Source organism: Setaria italica, chromosome I (assembly GCF_000263155.2).
Source record: "Setaria italica strain Yugu1 chromosome I, Setaria_italica_v2.0, whole genome shotgun sequence".
NCBI classification, from domain to species: Eukaryota; Viridiplantae; Streptophyta; class Magnoliopsida; order Poales; family Poaceae; genus Setaria; species Setaria italica.
This window is the reverse complement of record NC_028450.1, coordinates 37,295,512-37,316,287: the sequence shown is the minus strand read 5'-3', so window position 1 is coordinate 37,316,287 and position 20,776 is coordinate 37,295,512. Positions and strand designations below refer to the sequence as shown.

Genomic DNA, 20,776 nt, shown 5'->3' with positions numbered 1-20,776 from the left:
GGAGAGATGAGTGAGAGAGAGAGATAGTTGAGGCCAGCCGGCTTGGGAAAGATGAGGTCGCTGAAGTCATCGGCCCTGCTCTCACGGCCAGTGAACGAGGACGAGCAAGGACAGCCAGTGAACGATGAAGGTGGACAGGAAGGGGAGGAAGGCGAGGGAGGAAGGCTATGGAGATGAAAGCCGCGTGCAGGAATGCCGTGGAGGGGAACAGGGCTAGCGGGTTGGTGGGGAGAGGTGCATCTTAGATATTTTACCACTTATTAATTGTCTTTAGTCACTAAAAAGGAGGTAGGAGCTAAAACTTTAGGAGTCCTAACACATATGTCAATGAAACACCAGAGGGAGTCAGAAATGGTAGCTGGCTGATGAATGTTGAATGCAGCATGCCCATGCAGATTCAGAGAACAATCAAGGCAGTGTGGCCCCATGGAGATACCTCGAATCTTCAATCCCATTGGTAGGTACAGTAATAAAGCTGTTGCCGATGAGGTGGCTTTAGGTAGGAAGCATGATTGAATATAAAAACATTTTAAAATTCATTTCCGGCCCCCTTTTGGACTATCCCCAGTCGTTGGAAAAGTTTTCAGATTTCTTTTACCCCCCTATGCTCGGAACTCATAATCAAATCAACCACTGCTGGAGATAAAGCTGCCCGAGCAGAATTCAATATTTTACCCACACCAACCGCTGCCACGTTCGGATCCGAATCTCACTGACAGGTGGTCCCTCGTCCTCTGGTCCCACGTGTCAGCTACCTGGGCCGACGTACGGGATGGTCCCCTTCTCGCACCTACCGCGTCGAAGAAATAACCGAATAGAATATACGCGGAGCTCCACAGGTAAGATGCGCTATGGTATTCGTACGTGTGCAGCGTATAGTATACGTATTTTGTTGGGATCAAGGGTAGAAGCTGGACGCCAACTTGTTTCCCATCCCATCCCTTCCCTGGTAGTCGGCCATTATATAGCCGCCCTCCTCCCCACCGATCCCTTCGCCTCAATCCCGCACCACCTCCTCCCTCTTCCAGTCTTCCTCCTCCTCCTCCTTCCCAGCCTCTGCTCGTTCCCACCGCAGCCGCCGGCCATGGCCTGCCTCACCGACCTCGTCAACCTCAACCTCTCCGACACCACCGAGAAGATCATCGCCGAGTACATATGGTACGGCAACGTTTCCTTGTTAATCTGCACGCTGCGCCCTCTGCGTCGTCGGCCAGAAATAAGAATCGATCTTGCTGGCTTCCGGCCGTCTTTTCATGGCGTTCAGGCGTCAGGGAAAGGGCTCTGGAGTCTGGACGACCGCCGCGTGTAAACGAACGATCTTTGGGGAGGGTTTTTGCGAGATGGGGGCTTCTCATAGATTGTTGCAGATTCTTGCCTTCTTTTTCGTCCTGGCCGGCTGAATCGGTGCTAGTATTTACCCCCCCCCCCCCCCCCCCCCTTCTTCTCTGCCACCCTGCGCAACCGCTCTGTTTTATCTTGTTGATGATCAATTGGTTTCATCTGCTCAACCTTCATTCCAGTAAAAATCTGTTATTTTTTCCGCTTTTTATTCTCCCATGAATATTTGACTTCAGTTTGGGATATGCTCAAGAGAGATGCACTCTTAAGTACTTGCTGTACGTTTCTTTTTCATCCTGTTGGGGGAGGATCTTTGGAGCGGCAGTCTCTGCTGACCACCTTGTCCCTCACGGCACCGGCTGTTTCCTTGTGCCACTGACCACGGCCGATCTGCCGGCTCCCTAATCCTATGTTTTACGCGTTAATTGATCCCTCTTGATGCCAGATGCCGCAAGCTTTGATTGTTGTTAAGCGCGTCTTAGATTGCTCTGATCCGAGGAGCACGGCGAGCAGTTGGTCAGTTTGTTAGCGATTTGACCCTATATTAATGCATGGCTCCTTTTCGGTTACAGGATCGGTGGATCTGGCATGGATCTCAGGAGCAAGGCTAGGGTAAGATTCCCGGCGCTAGGACCCCGGGATACTGTTTGTTGTGACTCATCACTTATCACTTATCTCTGAAGTCATCCACTGAGCTGTTCTTTGGCTTATACATCAGAGCTCAGCTGGCTACTATACTTCCTTTCCTTTTTATTTGTTAATAAATAAAACCATATCGATCTCTTTTGAACATTAAAGCTCACTGATCTGGTTGGTGCTGCGCAGACCCTCTCCGGCCCGGTGACTGATCCCAGCAAGCTGCCCAAGTGGAACTACGACGGCTCCAGCACCGGCCAGGCCCCCGGCGAGGACAGTGAGGTCATCCTGTAGTAAGTGTCATGGCTGCCGTGCTTGCGTGTCCTCGTTTCTGTTTTGCTAGCAGACATGGAGTTATCCTTATCTCTTGGGCATGTGACATCCTGCAGCCCGCAGGCTATCTTCAAGGACCCATTCAGGAAGGGCAACAACATCCTTGTAAGTTTCCACTTTTATCATCCAAGTGATCTGAACCATATGTTCCTGTGTTATACTGCTACAGTTCACTGATCCAACTCAGATCAGTTCATCCCTGTGGGGAAGAACTTTGTCTTGTTCCAAGTAAACTACAGGATGTCAGGATGTACAGTAAAATATAATTTAGTTTTTATTGTGGTTGGTGTGTAGGTTGAATTATCTTGATGCAGTGCTTAAAGATTCCTGATGCAATGTCTAACTCTGAATCTTTGTCTAGTTATGCAGAATTGCAAATTATGTAACATGATGACTTGTATAAGCTTAGCTATTTTTGCTGCAATTATTGTGATTGACTAGTGTACCTAACTATCAAAATTTTCCTTTAGTCAACTTCTCTAATAATAGGGGCCACCTTTAGGCGTTCACTGAAATTCGTTTGACCCGCAGGTCATGTGCGATTGCTACACCCCAGCTGGCGAGCCGATTCCCACCAACAAGAGGCACAACGCCGCCAAGATCTTCAGCAACCCTGAGGTCTCTGCTGAGGAGCCCTGGTACGCAAATCTATCCCAAATATATATTTATCATGAAAGCCAAAACGATAGATCTTCGCACGATTGACCATAATTGTTCTTTCAAATGGCAGGTATGGTATTGAGCAGGAGTACACCCTCCTTCAGAAGGACACCAACTGGCCCCTTGGGTGGCCTGTTGGTGGCTTCCCTGGCCCTCAGGTGTACTATCACTTGATTAGTTTGCTTGCTTAAGAGTTGCTTCATCGATTTGGTCCTACATTTGTTGGAGTGTCACTTAACAGATGTCAATGGTCTGTGTTTAGGGTCCTTACTACTGCGGTATCGGCGCAGACAAGTCTTTCGGGCGCGACATAGTTGACTCCCACTACAAGGCTTGCCTGTATGCCGGCATCAACATCAGTGGCATCAACGGAGAGGTCATGCCAGGACAGGTGAAATACCACTACACTTGCCAACTTATTTTGTACCCTGAAGTTATCATATTTCTGAACCTGGCAAACACTGATTTCAGTGGGAGTTCCAAGTCGGCCCGTCCGTCGGCATTTCTGCTGGTGACCAGGTGTGGGTTGCCCGCTACATTCTTGAGGTGTGGATGCGACTTCTCGACTCTATGTATGATCTTAAATCAAGCAAGATTTCAAACACCTGTGAGCTAATCTGTCCCCTCTTCTTTACAGAGGATCACCGAGATCGCCGGTGTGGTGGTGACATTCGACCCCAAGCCCATCCCTGGTGACTGGAACGGTGCCGGTGCCCACACGAACTACAGCACCAAGTCCATGAGGAACGATGGCGGGTACGAGGTGATCAAGGCCGCTATCGAGAAGCTGAAGCTGCGGCACAAGGAGCACATCGCCGCCTACGGTGAGGGCAACGAGCGCCGGCTGACCGGCAAGCACGAGACGGCCGACATCAACACCTTCAGCTGGGTACGTCCGCATCCCCCCTAATGTGCCTGAATATGCCGTAGCGAAGGGAACCCGGCGTTTGCCAATGCCAACTCTTTTTTGTGTTGTCTGGTGCAGGGAGTCGCCAACCGTGGCGCGTCAGTGCGCGTGGGCCGGGAGACGGAGCAGAACGGCAAGGGCTACTTCGAGGACCGCCGGCCGGCGTCCAACATGGACCCCTACGTGGTGACCTCCATGATCGCCGAGACCACCATCATCTGGAAGCCCTGAAGTATCTGCTGGTTCGGCGGCGGCCATGGCTGCTGCCTCCGGCGATTGCATTGAGCTGGGCACAGCATTTGCCAAACGATTCCGTTCCGTTCCATTCCGTATGGCTATAGCTGCTACTACTACTACCCCATTTAGTGTTAGATGATCTGTGAAGGGTTGTGCGAGAACAAAACAAAAACAATTGTTGGCTTTGATGCTTTCCACTTCCCATGGGTGGTCACTTGTGTAATCTTTCTCTCCTCCAATAATGGCCGTACCGCAGCGGTGGTACCCTTTGAGTACTTGCGTCACGAGTGCTCGTCCTTTTCTACGTGCATTGTTAATCGCAAAAGCGGCTTTGCTTTGCTGCGCCTCCAATGGCCATGGCTTTTCTTCCTCCCGTCGCTGACGGCTGACGCGACAAGGAACCGATCGTGTTGCTGTGGCGAGTGCGGGCAGTGCGTGGCCGCACTAACATCGCCGATTAGGGTGGGGTCTGTTACAGGTCAGATTCTGAACGGGCGACTCGTCTTCTCTCCGAAAATTCAGCACCACCGGCCAATTAACGCAAAGGTTTGCTAGATTTTCCGGCGACGGACGAGCTGATCACTCATGAATCTTGATCTGTTGGTGGAGAGGGAGGGGAGTCATCTTGCACGGACGGAGAACCTCACAGGCAACTACGCCCTCCAGATTTTCCTCTCAGATCAGGCCTGCCTTAGATCATTGTTCACTCCTGACTCTGTGACTCGTCTGGTCGATTGGCCCGATCGGATCATCTGGTCGAATAGTAGGAGCAGCATGCGCCATGCCGTTCGCAGCGCCCGAGCTCTCAACAACCCAACCACTCTCAAGAAGAGAGGATGGGCGGCCTTTTTCTTGACGCTGATTTACAAAGTTGACCCGCCGGCACTAGCACTTATACACAGCATCCTCACCAACTCCGGCGACATTGTACGGGCACAGCTTAACTGCTCGGCTCGAACGGCGACGCCATCGTTTTCTCCCTAATCTCCCTCTCTTTCTCTCTCTGCCTGGTCAAAGCTTGACAGTATCTGGGCTACCCACAGCACACTGAAAGTCTGAAACATCCAGTATCTCATTCTCGCACGTCTCACCACTGAACTTTTTGTCTATCATCAACTCCCAACAACATTTTTTGTGTGTTGCCGAGTCAAAGTAGTGCAGGGCAAGTTGGTTCTTGGTAGAACAGTGGCCCAAAGGCAGGGTTAAGGCCAGCCATCCTTTTGCGGCCGGAAAGGGCCCTGATTGGCCGGCACGATCGGTCGCCATGGACGACGGGCGGAGAAAGCAACGGATCAGCAGCAAGCGCCACTTCGTGCCGCCAAAAGCTAGTCTTGGAGCCCTGGATTAGCTCTGATTTCAGCATAAACAACTCTGTTTCCAAGGAAAGCATTAGTATACTGTGGACATGGCAGCAAGCAGCGGCTCTGATGAGAGAAACTCCGGCGGAAGCGACAGGAACATAGGTATTAGCATTCATGATGCCACCAGATGTTGCTGGATTCCATCTCCTTCTTTTCACAAAGAAAGATGTTGCTCAATTCAAATTCAACTGTATACAGATGCCGCCGGTTGAAGCAAAGCTTGCTGGCACTGGCAGTGTGTGATCTCGGCAAGAAAGCTGAGCAATGGATGCCTGGAACGGAATACATCACTGGTGTCATGTCCCGTACTGACAGATGATCGTGCAATTTTGGAATCCTGGCTACAGGTCATATTTGCGTACGAAACGATTCGTAAGAGCTTATCAAAGGACGGAAACATGGGCCTGTTTGGCAACAAGCGTTAAAGTTTAACACTAATCACATCGGATATTTGATGCTAATTAGAAGTATTAAATATAGGCTAATTATAAAACTAATTGCATGGATGGAGTCTAATTCGCGAGACGAATCTATTAAGCCTAATTAGTCCATGATTTGACAATGTGGTGCTACAGTAACCATTTACTAATGATAGATTAATTATGTTTAATAGATTCGTCTCGCAAATTAGCACAGTATTCTACAATTAGTTTTATAATTAGCTCATATTTAGTTTCTCATTAGCATCAAACATCCGATATGATACTGTTAAAGTTTGATACTGTTAAAGTTTGTTAAAGTTTACGCACATCAAGAATCCAGAAGAAGACATGTGTGGTCATCTTGTGCCGAAGAGCAATCATTCAAGGTTGAGCCATCGGCACGAATGGACCAAATGACGCTCGAATCAGACGATGCTGTCAACAAACAATTATTGACAGTATGGACTACTACCTCCGGTCCAAGTTGCCATTTCAGACAACCAAAGGAACCAGAGATATTTTTCTTTGCAACGTCAAGTAAAATATGACTGGAGATAGTATACTTGGTTTCCTTTTCCTAATCACAATTGAAGCAGCTATGCTCCAGTTTAGGGTGTTGCAGAGGGCCCATTCAGCAAGAGAACAGCTGAAAATAACAAGGGACATAAACACATTCTTTCATCTTCCAGGCATAGACATGAATCACTCAGATGCAAAATGCACAGGCCACCACTAATGAGGCTAGGATGACCAGCCTTTTTGTCAGGCATTTGGAACAAGCAGAGGAGTGAATCCCAGAATCTAGAGGAAACCTTCAGTGCCTTGACCTGCACTAACTTCCCTGTATAACTCCAGTGCCTCGTTCATGACATGGGCTCGTGAGAGAAGCTCCGCTCTCTTCTTACTCGAAGGATGAGTTGAGAGGTAATTGCTCAGTGCTGAATCTCCTCCAATCTTTCCTAGTTTCTCATAGACCGATGGGGCTACGCGTGGATCATAACCAGCAGCACCCAGTAGCAGGAGTCCAATGTGGTCAGCCTCTATCTCCATCCTACAGGAGCATGAGTAACAAACAAGATCAGAAGAGCTTCTAACAAGCAACAAGGTAGATCAATGAACAGCACACAACCTCAGGACTTGACTCTTCTAACAGGACTTGGTTAACCGCCCGAGCAGCCAATTTTGCTAAATGACACAAATTACTAAGGGTTCTACCGAAAGATGGATAACAGACAGAATGTGCTCCTGCAAATCATAGGGGAAAGGTGGAAGGCAGCTAACTATCCTATCCATATAAATAATTGATGCAACTTCCTAGCAATGAAGAAGCGTTGTTTCAGGACACCTCACTAAACGTATCAGTACTCATATGATGCAACATTTCAGCTGTACTTAGGTAACCAAACTATGCAACAACCGCAAAGGTAACCAAACAAAAAAAGTAGTTGCCCTTTGAATTAAGTTCCATAATGTGTGGAACAAGCATTTAAAATCTACTTCTGCAAATGAATTTCCCATTTTACTAAAGAAATATAGAGGTCAATGTCACCTTTTACTAGCAGTTATATGTAGTGCCTCTCACAAAGATTCCGATTCACCGATGCTCAAAGTGGAACATGATGAATTTGTTGTCATGGTCACTGATGTAACCTTAAGTAAACAGGTCCAACCTATTGCCGTTATCAGTAAATGCCACACAGGTTCAAGTCTTCTTCAACTTGAATTTGGGCGCTATTTCTTCTTAATAAAAAACACCTAGTTCCTCCTAGGTTGGATCTTCACTAGTCCCATCTTTCAAATGGCCAATTTTCGCATCTTTCAAATGGCCAATTTTCGCATCCTTCAAAAATTTCTAAAGCATTGAGCCCTAAGAAAATTTATGGACAACTCACCTGTCACAGTACATATTGTAAATACCTAGATGATGAAGCCCTAGAGGTTGCCAAAAGTATATCATTCTAGACAGTCTTGTTAGACTGGAAGCAATGACATGCCAACACAAGCAACTGAGCATACTCTATACCCTACTGGCAAGCTTATTACTTCCCAAAACAAAAAGGGAAGGCACACGTTTGAAGATTTGTGCGAAAAGACAATACGGAGTATCCATAAAAGGAAGTGTGAAACTGCGAGATGGATCTCTCTCCAACCTCCTTCTTGGGGCAATAATTAGCAGTTATGATATCATTTCAGATAGTGTCAAGCACAAGGAGTTTAACTAATAACAAGACTGTTAGTTCTTAGAAACATAAATAGTATGTGCATCCAGCCACAAAAAATGTATCTAAAAAATATTTTGTGCTATGCCCCCTCTGCCTATCCATAAAAGGCCATAACCTGACAAACAAGGATAACAATTTACATTGTTCTTGAAAATTTAAAACACCGGTCATGTCAAGAGGCAACTGATACATTTGCCTAGATGCCCATTGACCTGTGGTATGATGAGCTGACATAATAAGATGGCTTCAACTAGTTTCTGTGTGTCTACTCTAAGGAGATTGGACCCAAAGGCATGCCACATATCAATATCGAGTTATACTTATAAAGCTCAATTTTGCCTTTTTACCAGCTTTTAGCAGATTGGGAGTATCTCATTTAGTGACACATGCAGCTTATCACATGCAGAATGTGCATCACAACGAGCAATGGAAAATGCAGAAGCCATACCTCCGTGAGAAGGGCAGCCTAAGGAGTAATGTTGACATTGCATTTATCAAGTCTGGCATGTAGATGAACTGCAGGATGACAATCTGTAGGATTGCCACCCACATGTTCTTTGTGATCTGCTCTGCGGCGTGCCTTGCAATAGCATGCCCAACCTACAAAAATGTCCTGCAACATTAGTCCCAATCCTCTACGTCTCTGCGATCATCCAAGATCACAAATGAGCCCGTGATCCAAGAATCATACCTCATGCCCAATCACAGTGGCAACCTCCGCATCGGCCCTGAATTTGTCTAGCAATCCAGTGAAGACTACAATCTTGCCACCGGGAAGGCACATTGCATTGACTATGTTGTCTCTGACAACGATCACCTCCCAATTGAGCCCGTCAAGGTGACCCGTCTGTGGCTGCGCTCCCCGGGCCTTACCACGGCACCGGCTCTCGGTGACCCACCTGTCATCCAGAACCTCGTCGTCTCTCTGGGCCGCGGCAGCCGCTCTCGCGTTCTTGCGAGGGGACCCACCAAGCATCGCGGCAGTAGCGTCGGCGTCGCGGTTCTTGATGGTCTGGTCGTCGGAGATATCTCCATACCCATACGATGCGTCCTCTCCGTAGGAGGCGTCGTAGCGCTGGTGGCCGGCGAGGCCACGGTGGACGGCGCGGACGATCTCCGAGGCGATGAGGCGGACGCGGATGCTGTCGGGGTGGAGCGGGGGCAGGATCTTGGGACCGAACTTCTCCTTGAGTTCGGCGAACTGGGACTCGCCGAGCTGGCGCTCGAGCTTGGGCGAGAGGATGACGAGGTGGGTGCGGTTGGTGTAGGGCACGGCCTCAAGGTGGCCGAAGTAGAAGGCGACCGCCCCACCCCCGGTGATGAGGACCGCCGCGGTGAGCTTCCGCTGGTCGTGGTACCACCGGGACCCGCCGCGGCGGCGGCTGAAGTGGATGACCTCCTGCCGCCGCGGGGAGGTGTAGTAGTGCCTAGGGCCGGGTAACTGCGGCGGCGGTGTGGAGACGGCGGGCTTGTGGCGGAGGATGCGGGAGGCGTAGAAAGAGTAGTACCGAGAGGCCGGCGACTGCGGAACCGGCGCCGGAGCAGGCGGCGCGGCTACGTGGGGCCTGTGGCGGAGGAGTCGCGAGAGGACGGAACGCGAGTTCCTCAAGCAGTTCATGCTGCTGTGTTATTTTCCCCTTCTTTTTTTGGGGATTTTTCGGGGCGGCGTTTGATCGCTGCGGGAGACTTGGATTTGGGATTTGCAGAAGCTGCCAGATGGCCGTGCAGGCGCAGCGGGCAGCAGGTGGCGGCGGCGGCGGCGAGAGAGCGCGCCGTGTCACGGGTCTTCTGGACTTGCTGAGAAGCGTCGGCAAGGCCCATACCTACTTTTTCGAGATGCATGGCCCACAGCCCTTACTTTTTGGAGATCGATGGCCCGCGGCCCACAGACTAATTGGGCTCTGGTTTGGATGGTGAGGACGTGCCGCCCAGCCCACTTGTGACATTACGGTGCAGCAACTCAGTCCAGCGAAAGTCAGCATGATCAAACTCGAGCTGACAGTTGGTTCCTTCCCCTTGAGAAACTGGAGATGCATCTCAATGCACCATGGATTACACCTGTAGCATGGATGGCGCCTGCCGGGTCCATTGGAATTGTAACTCCATGGATTTCAAAATCAGAACGCGAATTAGCTTTATCGACAACATATGGCATTCTGGAACAGCCTGCATCATTGTTCCCACCAGAAGTAGTGGCGGCCAGGCGGGGGGATTCCACTGTTCATGTTTGTCGTGAAAACGATGGTGGCGGCTGCGTTGCACTGGGGCAGTCTCGCTCTTTGATACCGGACTATCACGTCTCGAAATGTCAGTAACTGTCCAAGTTTGTGTCGATCGTTCGTCGTAGCCATGAACCATGAAGCCAGTGACATACCGAAGCACAGTGTCACAGACTATTATTAGAAAATGAACTACAGCTCCATGAGTTATATTGCTCCTCAAATTTGCGGAATTGGAGTGTTTGGCTGGCTCCAACTAACATTTATTAACACTTATGGCATACATTTATGGTATTGGGGTGTTTAGCTTAGCTTCACTCTGGAGTTGGAGCCATCTTAATCCTCGGTCGGACTGGAGTTTGAACTGGAGTTTAAAGTTGGAGCCAAACTAGGACCAAACCAAGAGACATCTGTCCGCAGAAAATGATCATTGTCCGCAAAAGATATCATTGCACAGGTGTGCTTCAACGAGCACCCATACGAAAAGCTGGAGAACGTGTCCTTCCAGCAGAGGCCGGAGCAAGTCTAGTTTCGCAGCGCATCATATCATTCACCACCATCAGGCCCCATTGTGTACGAACTTGACAATCATTATTCAAAGAAGAAGAAAAAACCATACCCAACGCGAAAGCTCCCAGACAGTAAGGAACAAATGATTCAGGGCTGCTACAGGACGAGTGACAAATGAACATACAGAAAACTGGTCACTCTAGGGCAAAATAACTCCAGAAAACCCATGAGCCTCAAAACTTCTTGGATACCGAACTATTTTTGAAATATTGCAATATTGCGACACACTGAATGGCTCAGGGGGTGTTTGAGACTAGGTGCTAAACTTTAGCAGTGTACTAATTAGAAGGACTAAACATGAGCTAATTACAAAACTAATCGCAGAACCCCTGTGCTAATTCGCGAGACGAATCTATTGAACTAAACATGAGCTAATTACAAAACTAATCGCAGAACCCCTGTGCTAATTCGCGTGACGAATCTATTAAGCCTAATTAATCCATCATTAGCAAATAGTCACTGTAGCACCACATTGTCAAATCATGAACTACACATTGTCAAATCATGAACTAATTAGGCTTAATAGATTCGTCTCACGAATTAGACTTTAGTCTATGTTTAATAGACCTAATTACATTCGATGCGATATTTTTATAATTAGTCTTCGATATTTTTATAATTAGTCTATGTTTAATAGACCCCATCTGTGTAATTAGTTTTATAATTAGTCTATGTTTAATAGACCTAATTACATTCGATGCGATATTTTTATAATTAGTCTTCGATATTTTTATAATTAGTCTATGTTTAATAGACCTAATTAGTATCAAACATTCAATGTGACAGGTGCTAAACTTTAGCACGGGGTATCCGCGAATGTGACAGGTGCTAAACTTTAGCACGGGGTATCCAAACATTGGATGGTGAAAACTAGAAACAATCCAATCCATTGCACCAGTAAACTTCTTTACATGAAGGCATGAATTGAACTGCCGCTTTACTTAATGTAGATGAGCAAGAAATGGACTGACATGAACTGAATTCCGGCTTTACTATGTAGATGCGCCACTTTCCCACAAACACAGTGACAATACAAATCATTATCAAACAAGGCAAACACCTCTACACTAAAATCAAGAAACTCAGGTTGGGCGAACTACCACAGTTGCAACCAAAAAACCAGTCTGATTTAAGGAAAGCTGTGTTCTATCAAGTGTTGGATAGAACAAAATAGCACGAGCCATCGTGTACCATGATCACACCTAATTCATCCTTATTTACAATCTGATGAATCTGCAATCCTAGGTACTCAACATTATGAGGAACTGAAAAAGGCAAGCTTCGTTCTTTGACTAAAATCCATTTAGTTCAACTAAACATTATGAAGAACCATATACGAGTCCAAAGCTTAAGAGATGATACAACAGTCAAACGAATTGGCAAAATTTCATCTCTCTGCATCCAACGAGGAATCAATGGCCTCAAATTTCATGTGTCAGAATTTGTTTTCTGAAAAGAGCTAGATCATCGTGATAATACAGATACTAGCCACAAGCAATCAAATTACCTCCCTGAGCTGAATTTCTCAAACATGCAAGTCAAATCACTCACAAGCTAAGATAAATAAACTCCAATTCATGGGTAAACAGGTTAACTATGATCACACAATCAAAACAACCTGATGAAGCATTAGCATTTCCAACACATTTTCCCAAGAGAATTGTTCTAACTTGTTTTATGTCATAATAAAGGCAGAGAAGTTACTCAGATAAGATCTGTAGCAGATAGTACTACCATGCTCTCATGTTCCGATTGAGATCTCAAACATCCACGCTACAAAACAAAGCAGGAGCCAACCCAGGCATGCCCTCTAGGAACTCAAACTTAAAGGGGAGGAATGAAGAGCCACGAGACCAGGAAGCGAGACGGGGATGCCGCCCGCGCCAGCAGAAAACGGATCAGTCGTCGCGCTTCTTGAGCTTGTCGACGCGCTGCTGCAGCTGCTGGAGCCTGACGACGAGGGACGTGACGGAGAAGAGGATCCAGTAGAGGAGCAGCGCGGCGGCGATGAGGAGTGCGTTCCGTTGCGACTTCATGATGGACTTCTGGTGGCGGAGGTGCTCGGACGGGGTACAGGCGTGCTCGTCGTCGCAGGTGGGGCGCGTCTCGTACTTCCAGTAGATGTCCATGAGCAGGAAGAGGCAGAAGGGCACCACCGACATCATCGGCTTGAGCGCGCTCCGCACCACGGAGACCATCCCCCGGCGGAGGCCGTCGAGGCCCGGGAGCGTGAGGAGCAGCAGCATCACCGCCTCCGCGCCCGCCGCGTAGCCCAGCACCACCCACTCCAGCGCCATGGGTGCCGGATCGAGCCCCCCGGATTCCGATCTGGGGTTGGGAGGGGAGAAGGGGTTTGGGGCTAGATCGAGAGGGCGTGTGCGCGTGCGATGCGTGTTGGGGGGATTTTTTTCGGCTTTAGCGAGGGGAGCGGAGAGGAGGGCGGTGGATCGGTGAGTCGCTGCGTGGAATGGGTCTATGGGCTGAGGATGGCGAGGGAAGGGAAGGGTTGGTGGAGGTTCTTGTGGACGCGGTGTAGGGAGGTTGGATGGGTGCTAGACGGACGACACGTTCGAGGAAGCCGGTGGCTGAGTCATGGGGTGTACGGGAAGGGCCGGATGCGCAGCTGGGCACGCGAAAATTGGTGCCGACCGCTGAGATCCTCGTGGACGGGCCTGATGTGCGGTCAGAGCTTGCCTACCCTGACACGTGGAGGTCTTGGAACTTTGAAGGAGGAAGAATATTTTTTGTCTCTTTTTGTTTGAGGTGATGAGTCGTGCAGATGAGCGGGCGAAGCAAAGAAAAAGGCAAGTTTTCTTCGCAGCGAAGGTTGGAATCGAGGCACGACCGTACCAGGTCGCAGTTTTCTTCGATGGTTCTAGAGCCCCTGTGCGTCGACCTGGACGTTGCAGGAGCAGAATGATGAGAGTACTAGTCGTGCCGCTAGATGTGAGTGTGACGAAAAATAATCGCAAGTGGCAAACCACAAAACTAATTACACACAGAAAGTCTAATTCACGAGACGAATCTATTAAATCTAATTAGTAAATATTTACTGATGATGAATTAATTAGGTTTATAGATTCATCTCGCGAATTAGACTCCATTTATACAATTAATTTTATAATTAGCTCATATTTAATCCTTCTAATTAGACATGTGACGCTGCTAATTTTAACACATGCTATCAAGCACCACCTCAGTCGTATGGCAAGAACTTCGAGAAGGTGGTTACTGGTTACTGGTTAGCCATCTTGTCAAAAATAAACGAGATGATGGTTTGCAGTTCAGATCGTGTGTGTGCTATGCCATCTCCATTATTACCAGTGATGATTTTGGACCGGGCTGAATGCTGGTGCCCGTGCGTTTGGACCGGGCCGGGAGAATTCAACCTCTTCGCAGGGCTTTTTTTCTCTCGCACACATCATCTTCATCCCCACCAGGCCTGCCCATAAACTAGGGCCCAGGACATCGCAGTTCCCTGAAGACGAGCACAAGCTTTGCTAGGCTGTCCATGGCTAGAATGGACGCTGGTCTTGGCACGAAGCACCGCGGCGTGCGATCCTTTAGCTTTTCACGGCGAAGCACGTCGCGGGTGCCCATTCTTTTGACCAACAACGATACCAAAAGGAGCCGTGGATGATAACAGCAACGACAGGCAAAGCGAAGGCGGCGCCCGAGCAAAAGCCACTGGCCGGTCGTTCCAATCATAACAAACTGCCGCACTAAATCTTGCAACCGGCCTTTACGTGCATGCAGCTGCACTCCTGCGAGTGGCAGATCAGAATGGTGCAGGAGGATAACAAAGTAAACTGCAGGAGATCCTACTTAGAGATGACCAGACCAGCTAGCTTTTCTTGTTTCTGAAGCAGATTCAGGTCAGTTGGTACATGGAGCTACTGCTGGTGTGCCATGACACATCTTCGTCGTTCGTGATAGAGGGCAACTACTCTTCCATAGTTCCATATTGCTCACTTTAATTTCGAAACTCAAACAGGAAATGAGAGAGCAGCATTGTACTTAATCACTTAAACAAGTAAACTTTTTTTTTTCCAAAGTAGCATCAAGCCTAGTAACCAGTGAAAGGGAGGCTCAATGCTACCGCCAAAAGCTTAAAAAAAGCAACCAACAACACGCTGCTGTCGTACAGTGGACCAGAGAGATATCCCTTAATTTCAAATTCTAAGCACACAGAGGCAGAATCATTTGAATCCACTCTCAGATATACTAAAGCTTAGCTGGACTTAGTGACACGAAGTAAAGCGAGTCCACATCAAAAAGCTCAGAGCAAAGATAAAGGCAAACAAAACTAAAGCGCTTTTCATCACTTGTGCCTGCTGTCACATAGTGCCTTTGAACACAGCGTGTGTGATGAGTCGTCATAACAGGATCAGTATGGCCTAGCGCCCAAATTATTGGCATTAGAGACCATTATAAACAACTGCGCGTATGTTTTCTCTAACCACTGAATTTACATGCGCCATTTGTGTTATGGTTTTGTGGGGGCAGTCGCAATGCAAAGCTTGCTCATGCTACTGATAGTATCTGAATGTTTTCAGACTTCATATCAGCGTTTGGTATGGTTGATGACCGCAAAGATGATCTTTGGCGCGCCTCGTGCCCTACTACATCATTGACAGTCTATGAGAGATCATATTTGAGTACTGGGATCAAGGATCATGATCTTGCCAAACTTCTTGCTTTGGTAAATTGCATAGATAGCCATAGTCGCTGCAAATTCTTATTTGCACGGATGTTTGCAGGAAAATTGCCTAGGAGGCTAACCACTTACCGACTGACAGAATGGCATGGACAATGTTCAGACTGATGATGGTAAACTGCAACGAAAACCTATGTATTTAGGATTCGGCATGTATAGTTACATGCTCACAACATCAGAACTTTACAGTTACAAACTTGATCAGGAACCCAGTTAAGCTACAAGAACCTCATCTTACCTTCAGCACAAGAGTAAAAACTGCACTGCACAATAATCATACAAGATGATAAAACACAGCAAAGCTACTTCTCAAGTCTTCAACATCATGATGCATCTAGTGAACTAAACCTATATGACTAGTGAGACATAAACCAAAGAAGCGAAGAAACCGGTGGCGATCGCGTGGACTAGACCAAATCCATGCCGGCCGGCGCTGCTGCTGAAGCCTCCGCTGCCGTTGGCCCAGAAGCGCGCGTAGCACTTGCCGAGGTATACCTCGCCGGCCGTGGCGTAGCCGCACCCGGCCTTGAGCTGCCTGGTCGCGGCCGAGACGCAGTCGGAGCACGCCTTGGCGTCGAGGTCCCCCACGCACTGCGACATGGCCTGCACGGCGCCCGATCCCCCGGCGCGGTACCCTCCGCCCTCCGGCGCCGCCGCGGCCACGAGCGCGCCGAGCGCCGAGTCCCGCATGGCCACCCCGCCGGCGTCCCCCGGCGTGCCGCCGCACTTCTTGAACAGCACGGCCGTGTCCTGCTTCCCCAGGAACGAGTCGTTCCCGTAGCGGACGAAACAGGCGCGCAGCTGCACGGCGCCGCCGGCGGACCAGGAGCAGAGGGAGGAGAGCCTGGAGATGGCGGAGCGGACGCAGCCGGTGCAGACGGAGGCCGGGAGGTCGGAGCGGCACTGGTAGAGGCCGACGAGGGAGGAGTCCGATGGGGCGGTGAAGTTGGCGTAGGGGGCGTAGGGCGCGCTGTTGGCGACCGAGGTGAGCACGGAGTCCACACCCGAGGCGTACTGGGTGGAGGCGGCGTAGCGCCCCTGCGAGCACCCGGCGTACACGAACGCCGAGTAGTCGTCGGAGCTGCTGTCCGTGCGCGGCAGGAGCAGCAGCGAGAGGACGACGGGGAGGAGCGTTGCTGCGGCGACGCGCGTGGCCATGCTTTGCTTTGTTTTCCTGCTCGGGTTGCGCTGTCGGGTCAGGCTTGAGATGGAACTTTGCGGGAGAATTCGAGATGGCGAACCGAGCGGCCGAGGTTGGCCGGGATCGCATTCGCAAGAGGTTTTAGATGCGGCGTGCGTGGAAATGGAATAGAGCAGTGGTGGGTTGGGCTTATTGGGGTACTGATAGCTGAGATACGTACGACGGGCAAAAGGAAAAGGGCTGGGCCAATGTTGCGTGGGCTCTCTTGGACTTTGAAAGGCCCAGAAGTTATACGTCTTTATGGTCCAAGTTTACCACCACACCAACACACGTGATGGGCCGGAACCTATGATAATTCTCGTTTCTCCTTCTCGTTTCTGTTTTTTTTTTGTTGATAATTCTCGTTTCAGTTCAGTCTGCTCAAATGGATGGACTGGTACATTCAGGAAATCAGGTAGTAGTTTACATGAGTCTTGGGTTACCATCAAGGCACCCTTTTCTCTCTCTTTATTGTCAGTAGTGATCAGCGGCATCGACAGAAGAGAACCCGCCAACCACGCTGCTGACTAAACAACTACGGTGTGTAGAAGCCCAGCTTGGTGCCATGATTAGTACTAGCTGATACTGCCTTGGTACAAGCGATTAGCCAGCTAATACCACCAAATGCAATCACAGATGATTATGAGCCAGATGCCATCTGAACAGGATGAACTGAACAGTAACGACCTGCAGCAGATCGGAAGGTCCATCAGCAACCAGGCAAGATAATGCTACAGAGTACAGACCTATCCGCCTTCCAGCGAACAAAACGGGTTTGGTACTCTGATCGCAACAAGGACAGCGACAAGCATGAAGCATCACGGCCTCACGGACGGCAAATGTCAAGCATGCAAATCCATTGGCAGCCACTTGCATGTACAGACTACAGAACCATCGCGGTCCCAGGATACGAACAAACAGACCGCACGGAACCATCCGTCGACCTATCTGCAGATTCCGTTCACACTTCCCTTTAATCTTTCATAAGCGTTCACACCCGTTCACACCGCTATTACATGTTGCTTGACAGCGTGTTCAGAGCCCAGGCCCTTATCTTAATCGGGTTTGCTTGTACGGGCAGGCAGCGCGAGAGAACGCAGATGGCATGGCCATCTCTCCTCTCGGCTTCAGTTCTCACGTCTCAGTTTCTCCTTGTCGGGAGAATTCCAGTTGGGTGCGAGCCTGTGGAAGAGGCTCCCGTCGTAGACGCTCCGCGCGACGTCCTTGTGGAGCAGGCCGTCCTTGTCCTTGCCGAGGCTGTACAGGATCTTCCACTCCGCTTCTGCTCCAGCCCTGCAATTTTTTTGTTTGTTCATCACTCATCAGTGAGAGTCAGGAATACTGTCAGGACTGCGACGAGTGTGAACTTTGGAGTGGGAAATTACCATCCGGCGTAGTCCCCGGGCTGTCTGTTCGCTTGGAGCAGCTGGTCGATCTCGTCCGATGTCAGGGCGTCTGGGACGGTCTTGGCGTGCTTGGCGAATATCTCTTCGAACTTCTCCGGAATGAACCTGCAGAATTGCGGTGTAAGAAAACCTACTGAAGGACCATTCGATCTGTTGGTTCTTCAGAATTGGAACCAGAAACGGCCGTCAGTGAATCGATGGCTGGCTTACCTCCCTTCAGTGTCATATGAGCCTGTGTCACTTCCATGCTTCCCGTTCTGGATGTCCTCGATGTAGATGTCCAACTTCGACGACGTTGCATTTTCCTGCATTTGTCCACAGCGATTCAACACCATTTTCATACTTTCTTCACAAGGTAAGGGCTAGTAGAATGGCCAGCTAGCTAGGCCTTGTTTAGTTCCACCCAAACTTCCAGTTTTGACACTATGCAAAAAGAAGATTCCCCGTCACATCAAACTTGCGGTACATATATGGAGTACTAAATGTAGACGAAATCAAAAACTAATTGTACAGTTTTGTTGTACTTTGCGAGACGAATCTTTTGAGCCTAATTAGTCAATATTTGGACAATAATTCATAAATACAAACGAAACGCTACAGTGTGCTATAGTGCTACAACAGTAACTTTGGACACCCAAATTCAGGGCAACTAAACAAGGCATAATCAAGTGAGTAGTAAGCAAGCAAACAACAGGCCTGTGCTGTCACAGTCTGCAACTGGAATTTTCCAAAGAATCTTGAGGCATTTGGTGATTTGACCCGCATCTTTATCAGACTCCATGATTAATTTGCAATGATGCTGCTCTCTTATCTGAACTCTGATGGAGTAGCTAGGCTAGGCCAGTATAAAAAGTTAAAAACGGCACGAATCTACGTTTCTTTCTCAGTGAAGTCAGCAGCTTCACCTGGGGGCCTCAAACCCCAAAATACTAAAGGATGAAACGTAGCATACACGAAGTAATATTGAATATTTTTCTTAACAATGAAGGGAGGGTTGCGTTGGGGCCTTACAGGTCTGCACTTGCTGCCGAGGGCGCCATTGATGAAGGCCGCGCTGACGCTGGACAGGCCAAATCCAAATCCGAGAGCCCGGAACGCTGCCGATGCAAGGACAACACTTGAGAGCGAGAATCACAGGCGCAGCATGAACGGATCCGTAGTGAAGCAGGGGACAAAGAGGTCTCACCGCCGTACGTCTCCGATAAGGTGACGACGCCGTCGCCGTCGCGGTCGAAGAACGCCGCGTGCCTGTGCAGCGCCGTCGCGCCGTCTCCGTACGCCGCCGCCCGGCCCACTTCGCCGCGGAAACCAGGAACGCGCCACGAATCCATTCAGCAAACGGGTAGCGGAGGAAAGCAGAGACGGGCACGGCAAAATCCGACTGATGCGCCGGAGCCCGGAGGCAGAGTGACTCACCGAAGAGCACGGCGAACAGGAGCAGCGAAGAAGGCACGGCCGCCATCGCCGCCGGTCGTCGCGGAGCGCCGCCCATCCCCGGCGATTCCCTCTCGATGCTGTCTGTCCCGCGCGCGCGCACTGGCCCCTCTCCCCTCCCCTTCCTTCTTGGCGGTTTGTTCAGCTCGGCGGTCGCGGCGCGGCTGGTACTGGTTGGCCGGTTGCTGGTGCCTGGTGCCCCCACGACGCCCCTTAAATACAGGTGGACACGCCGGAGCCGCAGATAACTCAAGCCCAGACCCGCACTCCAGGACAACCGTGCCGTGGCGTGCGGCGGGCGGCGGCCTCGCGCCTCCCAGCAACGAGTCAGTTTCGAACGACGCCACTGTGCACAACAAAAAATCGGTTTGGTCAGGCGATTTTTTGGACAGACGGGCGTGGGTTCAAATTCGTGGATATTTCTTCGGCGGAATTGCGAACGTGCAAGCGACCGGATGGAGGCACGAAACTGGAGTGCCAGCAGATGGATGAAGATGGAGCTAGCGGCGAGTCACGAGTGGTTGGGGAAAAAAAAAGGCAGATATTTACCCTGCGTGTGGAATACTTACCAAACGTAGCAGATAACAATTACTGATTACTATACCTGGAGCGAATGCAGGATGTAACAATGGTAAATTCGATATTATTCGCGTCTAACTTTGATTGGCGTGAGAGAGAAAAAAAAAAGAAATGCACGAAGAAAAAAGTATAATTGCTCGAAACAAGAAAAAAGTGTACGAAGATAGAAAAAAAATTGATGTTCCTGTCGGCAGACAAGCATGACTGCTTGCTCGTCGGCTCAGAAATATTGAAAACAAAAATTGAAGTGCTTATTATTGACTGGTTTTTCTTATACAGCAACAAATAGGTTAATTCGTCTTCCCCTACGCCGATGCCCGTCGCCCTCAGCGATCTTGCACGGTCCAGCATGTACCGCGATCTTGTACAGTAACATCTCCCACTCTGACTCGGCTCCAAGCGCCCGAGCCTTTCCCACAAGCACGACAACTGCAGCGTGGCGTGGCGTGGCCTCGCGCCCCGGCGGCCCGAGCAGCAGCGAGCGAGTTCGGTCGAGGCCAACCTGGTCGTACGCGCATAGGGTTCGTTTGATTACCAAGTGGCCGGCGCTTTTTG

The 20,776-nt window shown here is 49.5% G+C and overlaps 5 protein-coding genes across 5 annotated transcripts; 1 reads left to right on the top strand and 4 right to left on the bottom strand.

Moving 5' to 3' along the window:
* Positions 1–982: 982 nt before the first annotated feature.
* Positions 983–4,390, top strand: LOC101772334 (glutamine synthetase cytosolic isozyme 1-1). Its single transcript, XM_004953785.4, has 10 exons — positions 983–1,158; positions 1,911–1,950; positions 2,164–2,267; positions 2,364–2,412; positions 2,839–2,945; positions 3,038–3,125; positions 3,230–3,358; positions 3,439–3,513; positions 3,605–3,856; positions 3,953–4,390. The coding sequence occupies exons 1-10, from the start codon at positions 1,085–1,087 to the stop codon at positions 4,103–4,105; spliced, it is 1,071 nt and encodes a 356-aa protein (XP_004953842.1). The 5' UTR covers positions 983–1,084; the 3' UTR covers positions 4,106–4,390.
* A 2,028-nt stretch (positions 4,391–6,418) lies between these two features.
* Positions 6,419–9,878, bottom strand: LOC101771924 (mitochondrial metalloendopeptidase OMA1). Its single transcript, XM_004953784.3, has 3 exons — positions 8,808–9,878; positions 8,565–8,716; positions 6,419–6,945 (listed from the first exon to the last, which is right to left on the bottom strand). Exons 1-3 carry the CDS (start codon positions 9,732–9,734, stop codon positions 6,696–6,698), a joined length of 1,329 nt encoding a protein of 442 aa, XP_004953841.1. The 5' UTR covers positions 9,735–9,878; the 3' UTR covers positions 6,419–6,695.
* Positions 9,879–12,465: 2,587 nt separating this feature from the next.
* On the bottom strand, positions 12,466–13,310 carry LOC101771529. The gene has a single exon (XM_004953783.4). The coding sequence runs from the start codon at positions 13,200–13,202 to the stop codon at positions 12,804–12,806; it is 399 nt and encodes a 132-aa protein (XP_004953840.1). The 5' UTR covers positions 13,203–13,310; the 3' UTR covers positions 12,466–12,803.
* Positions 13,311–15,727: 2,417 nt separating this feature from the next.
* On the bottom strand, positions 15,728–17,489 carry LOC101771133 (cysteine-rich repeat secretory protein 60-like). Its single transcript, XM_004953782.3, has one exon. It carries the CDS (start codon positions 16,778–16,780, stop codon positions 15,971–15,973), a length of 810 nt encoding a protein of 269 aa, XP_004953839.1. The 5' UTR covers positions 16,781–17,489; the 3' UTR covers positions 15,728–15,970.
* Positions 17,490–17,642: 153 nt separating this feature from the next.
* LOC101770741 (probable peroxygenase 5) lies at positions 17,643–19,842 on the bottom strand. Its single transcript, XM_004953781.3, has 6 exons — positions 19,625–19,842; positions 19,395–19,502; positions 19,220–19,305; positions 18,419–18,513; positions 18,188–18,313; positions 17,643–18,095 (listed from the first exon to the last, which is right to left on the bottom strand). The coding sequence occupies exons 1-6, from the start codon at positions 19,698–19,700 to the stop codon at positions 17,930–17,932; spliced, it is 657 nt and encodes a 218-aa protein (XP_004953838.1). The 5' UTR covers positions 19,701–19,842; the 3' UTR covers positions 17,643–17,929.
* Positions 19,843–20,776: the final 934 nt, after the last annotated feature.

Coding starts and splice junctions, on each gene's coding strand:
- LOC101771924 (XM_004953784.3), bottom strand. CDS start 9,734: ATGAACTGCTTGAGGAACTCGCGTTCCGTCCTCTCGCGACTCCTCCGC. Junction 8,717..8,807: donor CCACTGTGATTGGGCATGAG/GTATGATTCTTG, acceptor ACATTTTTGTAG/GTTGGGCATGCTATTGCAAG. Junction 6,946..8,564: donor AGGCTGCCCTTCTCACGGAG/GTATGGCTTCTG, acceptor ATGCTCCTGTAG/GATGGAGATAGAGGCTGACC.
- LOC101772334 (XM_004953785.4), top strand. CDS start 1,085: ATGGCCTGCCTCACCGACCTCGTCAACCTCAACCTCTCCGACACCACC. Junction 1,159..1,910: donor ATCATCGCCGAGTACATATG/GTACGGCAACGT, acceptor TTTCGGTTACAG/GATCGGTGGATCTGGCATGG. Junction 2,268..2,363: donor GACAGTGAGGTCATCCTGTA/GTAAGTGTCATG, acceptor GACATCCTGCAG/CCCGCAGGCTATCTTCAAGG.
- LOC101771133 (XM_004953782.3), bottom strand. CDS start 16,780: ATGGCCACGCGCGTCGCCGCAGCAACGCTCCTCCCCGTCGTCCTCTCG.
- LOC101771529 (XM_004953783.4), bottom strand. CDS start 13,202: ATGGCGCTGGAGTGGGTGGTGCTGGGCTACGCGGCGGGCGCGGAGGCG.
- LOC101770741 (XM_004953781.3), bottom strand. CDS start 19,700: ATGGGCGGCGCTCCGCGACGACCGGCGGCGATGGCGGCCGTGCCTTCT. Junction 19,503..19,624: donor CCTGTTCGCCGTGCTCTTCG/GTGAGTCACTCT, acceptor TCCGCGGCGAAG/TGGGCCGGGCGGCGGCGTAC. Junction 18,314..18,418: donor TCATATGACACTGAAGGGAG/GTAAGCCAGCCA, acceptor GCAATTCTGCAG/GTTCATTCCGGAGAAGTTCG.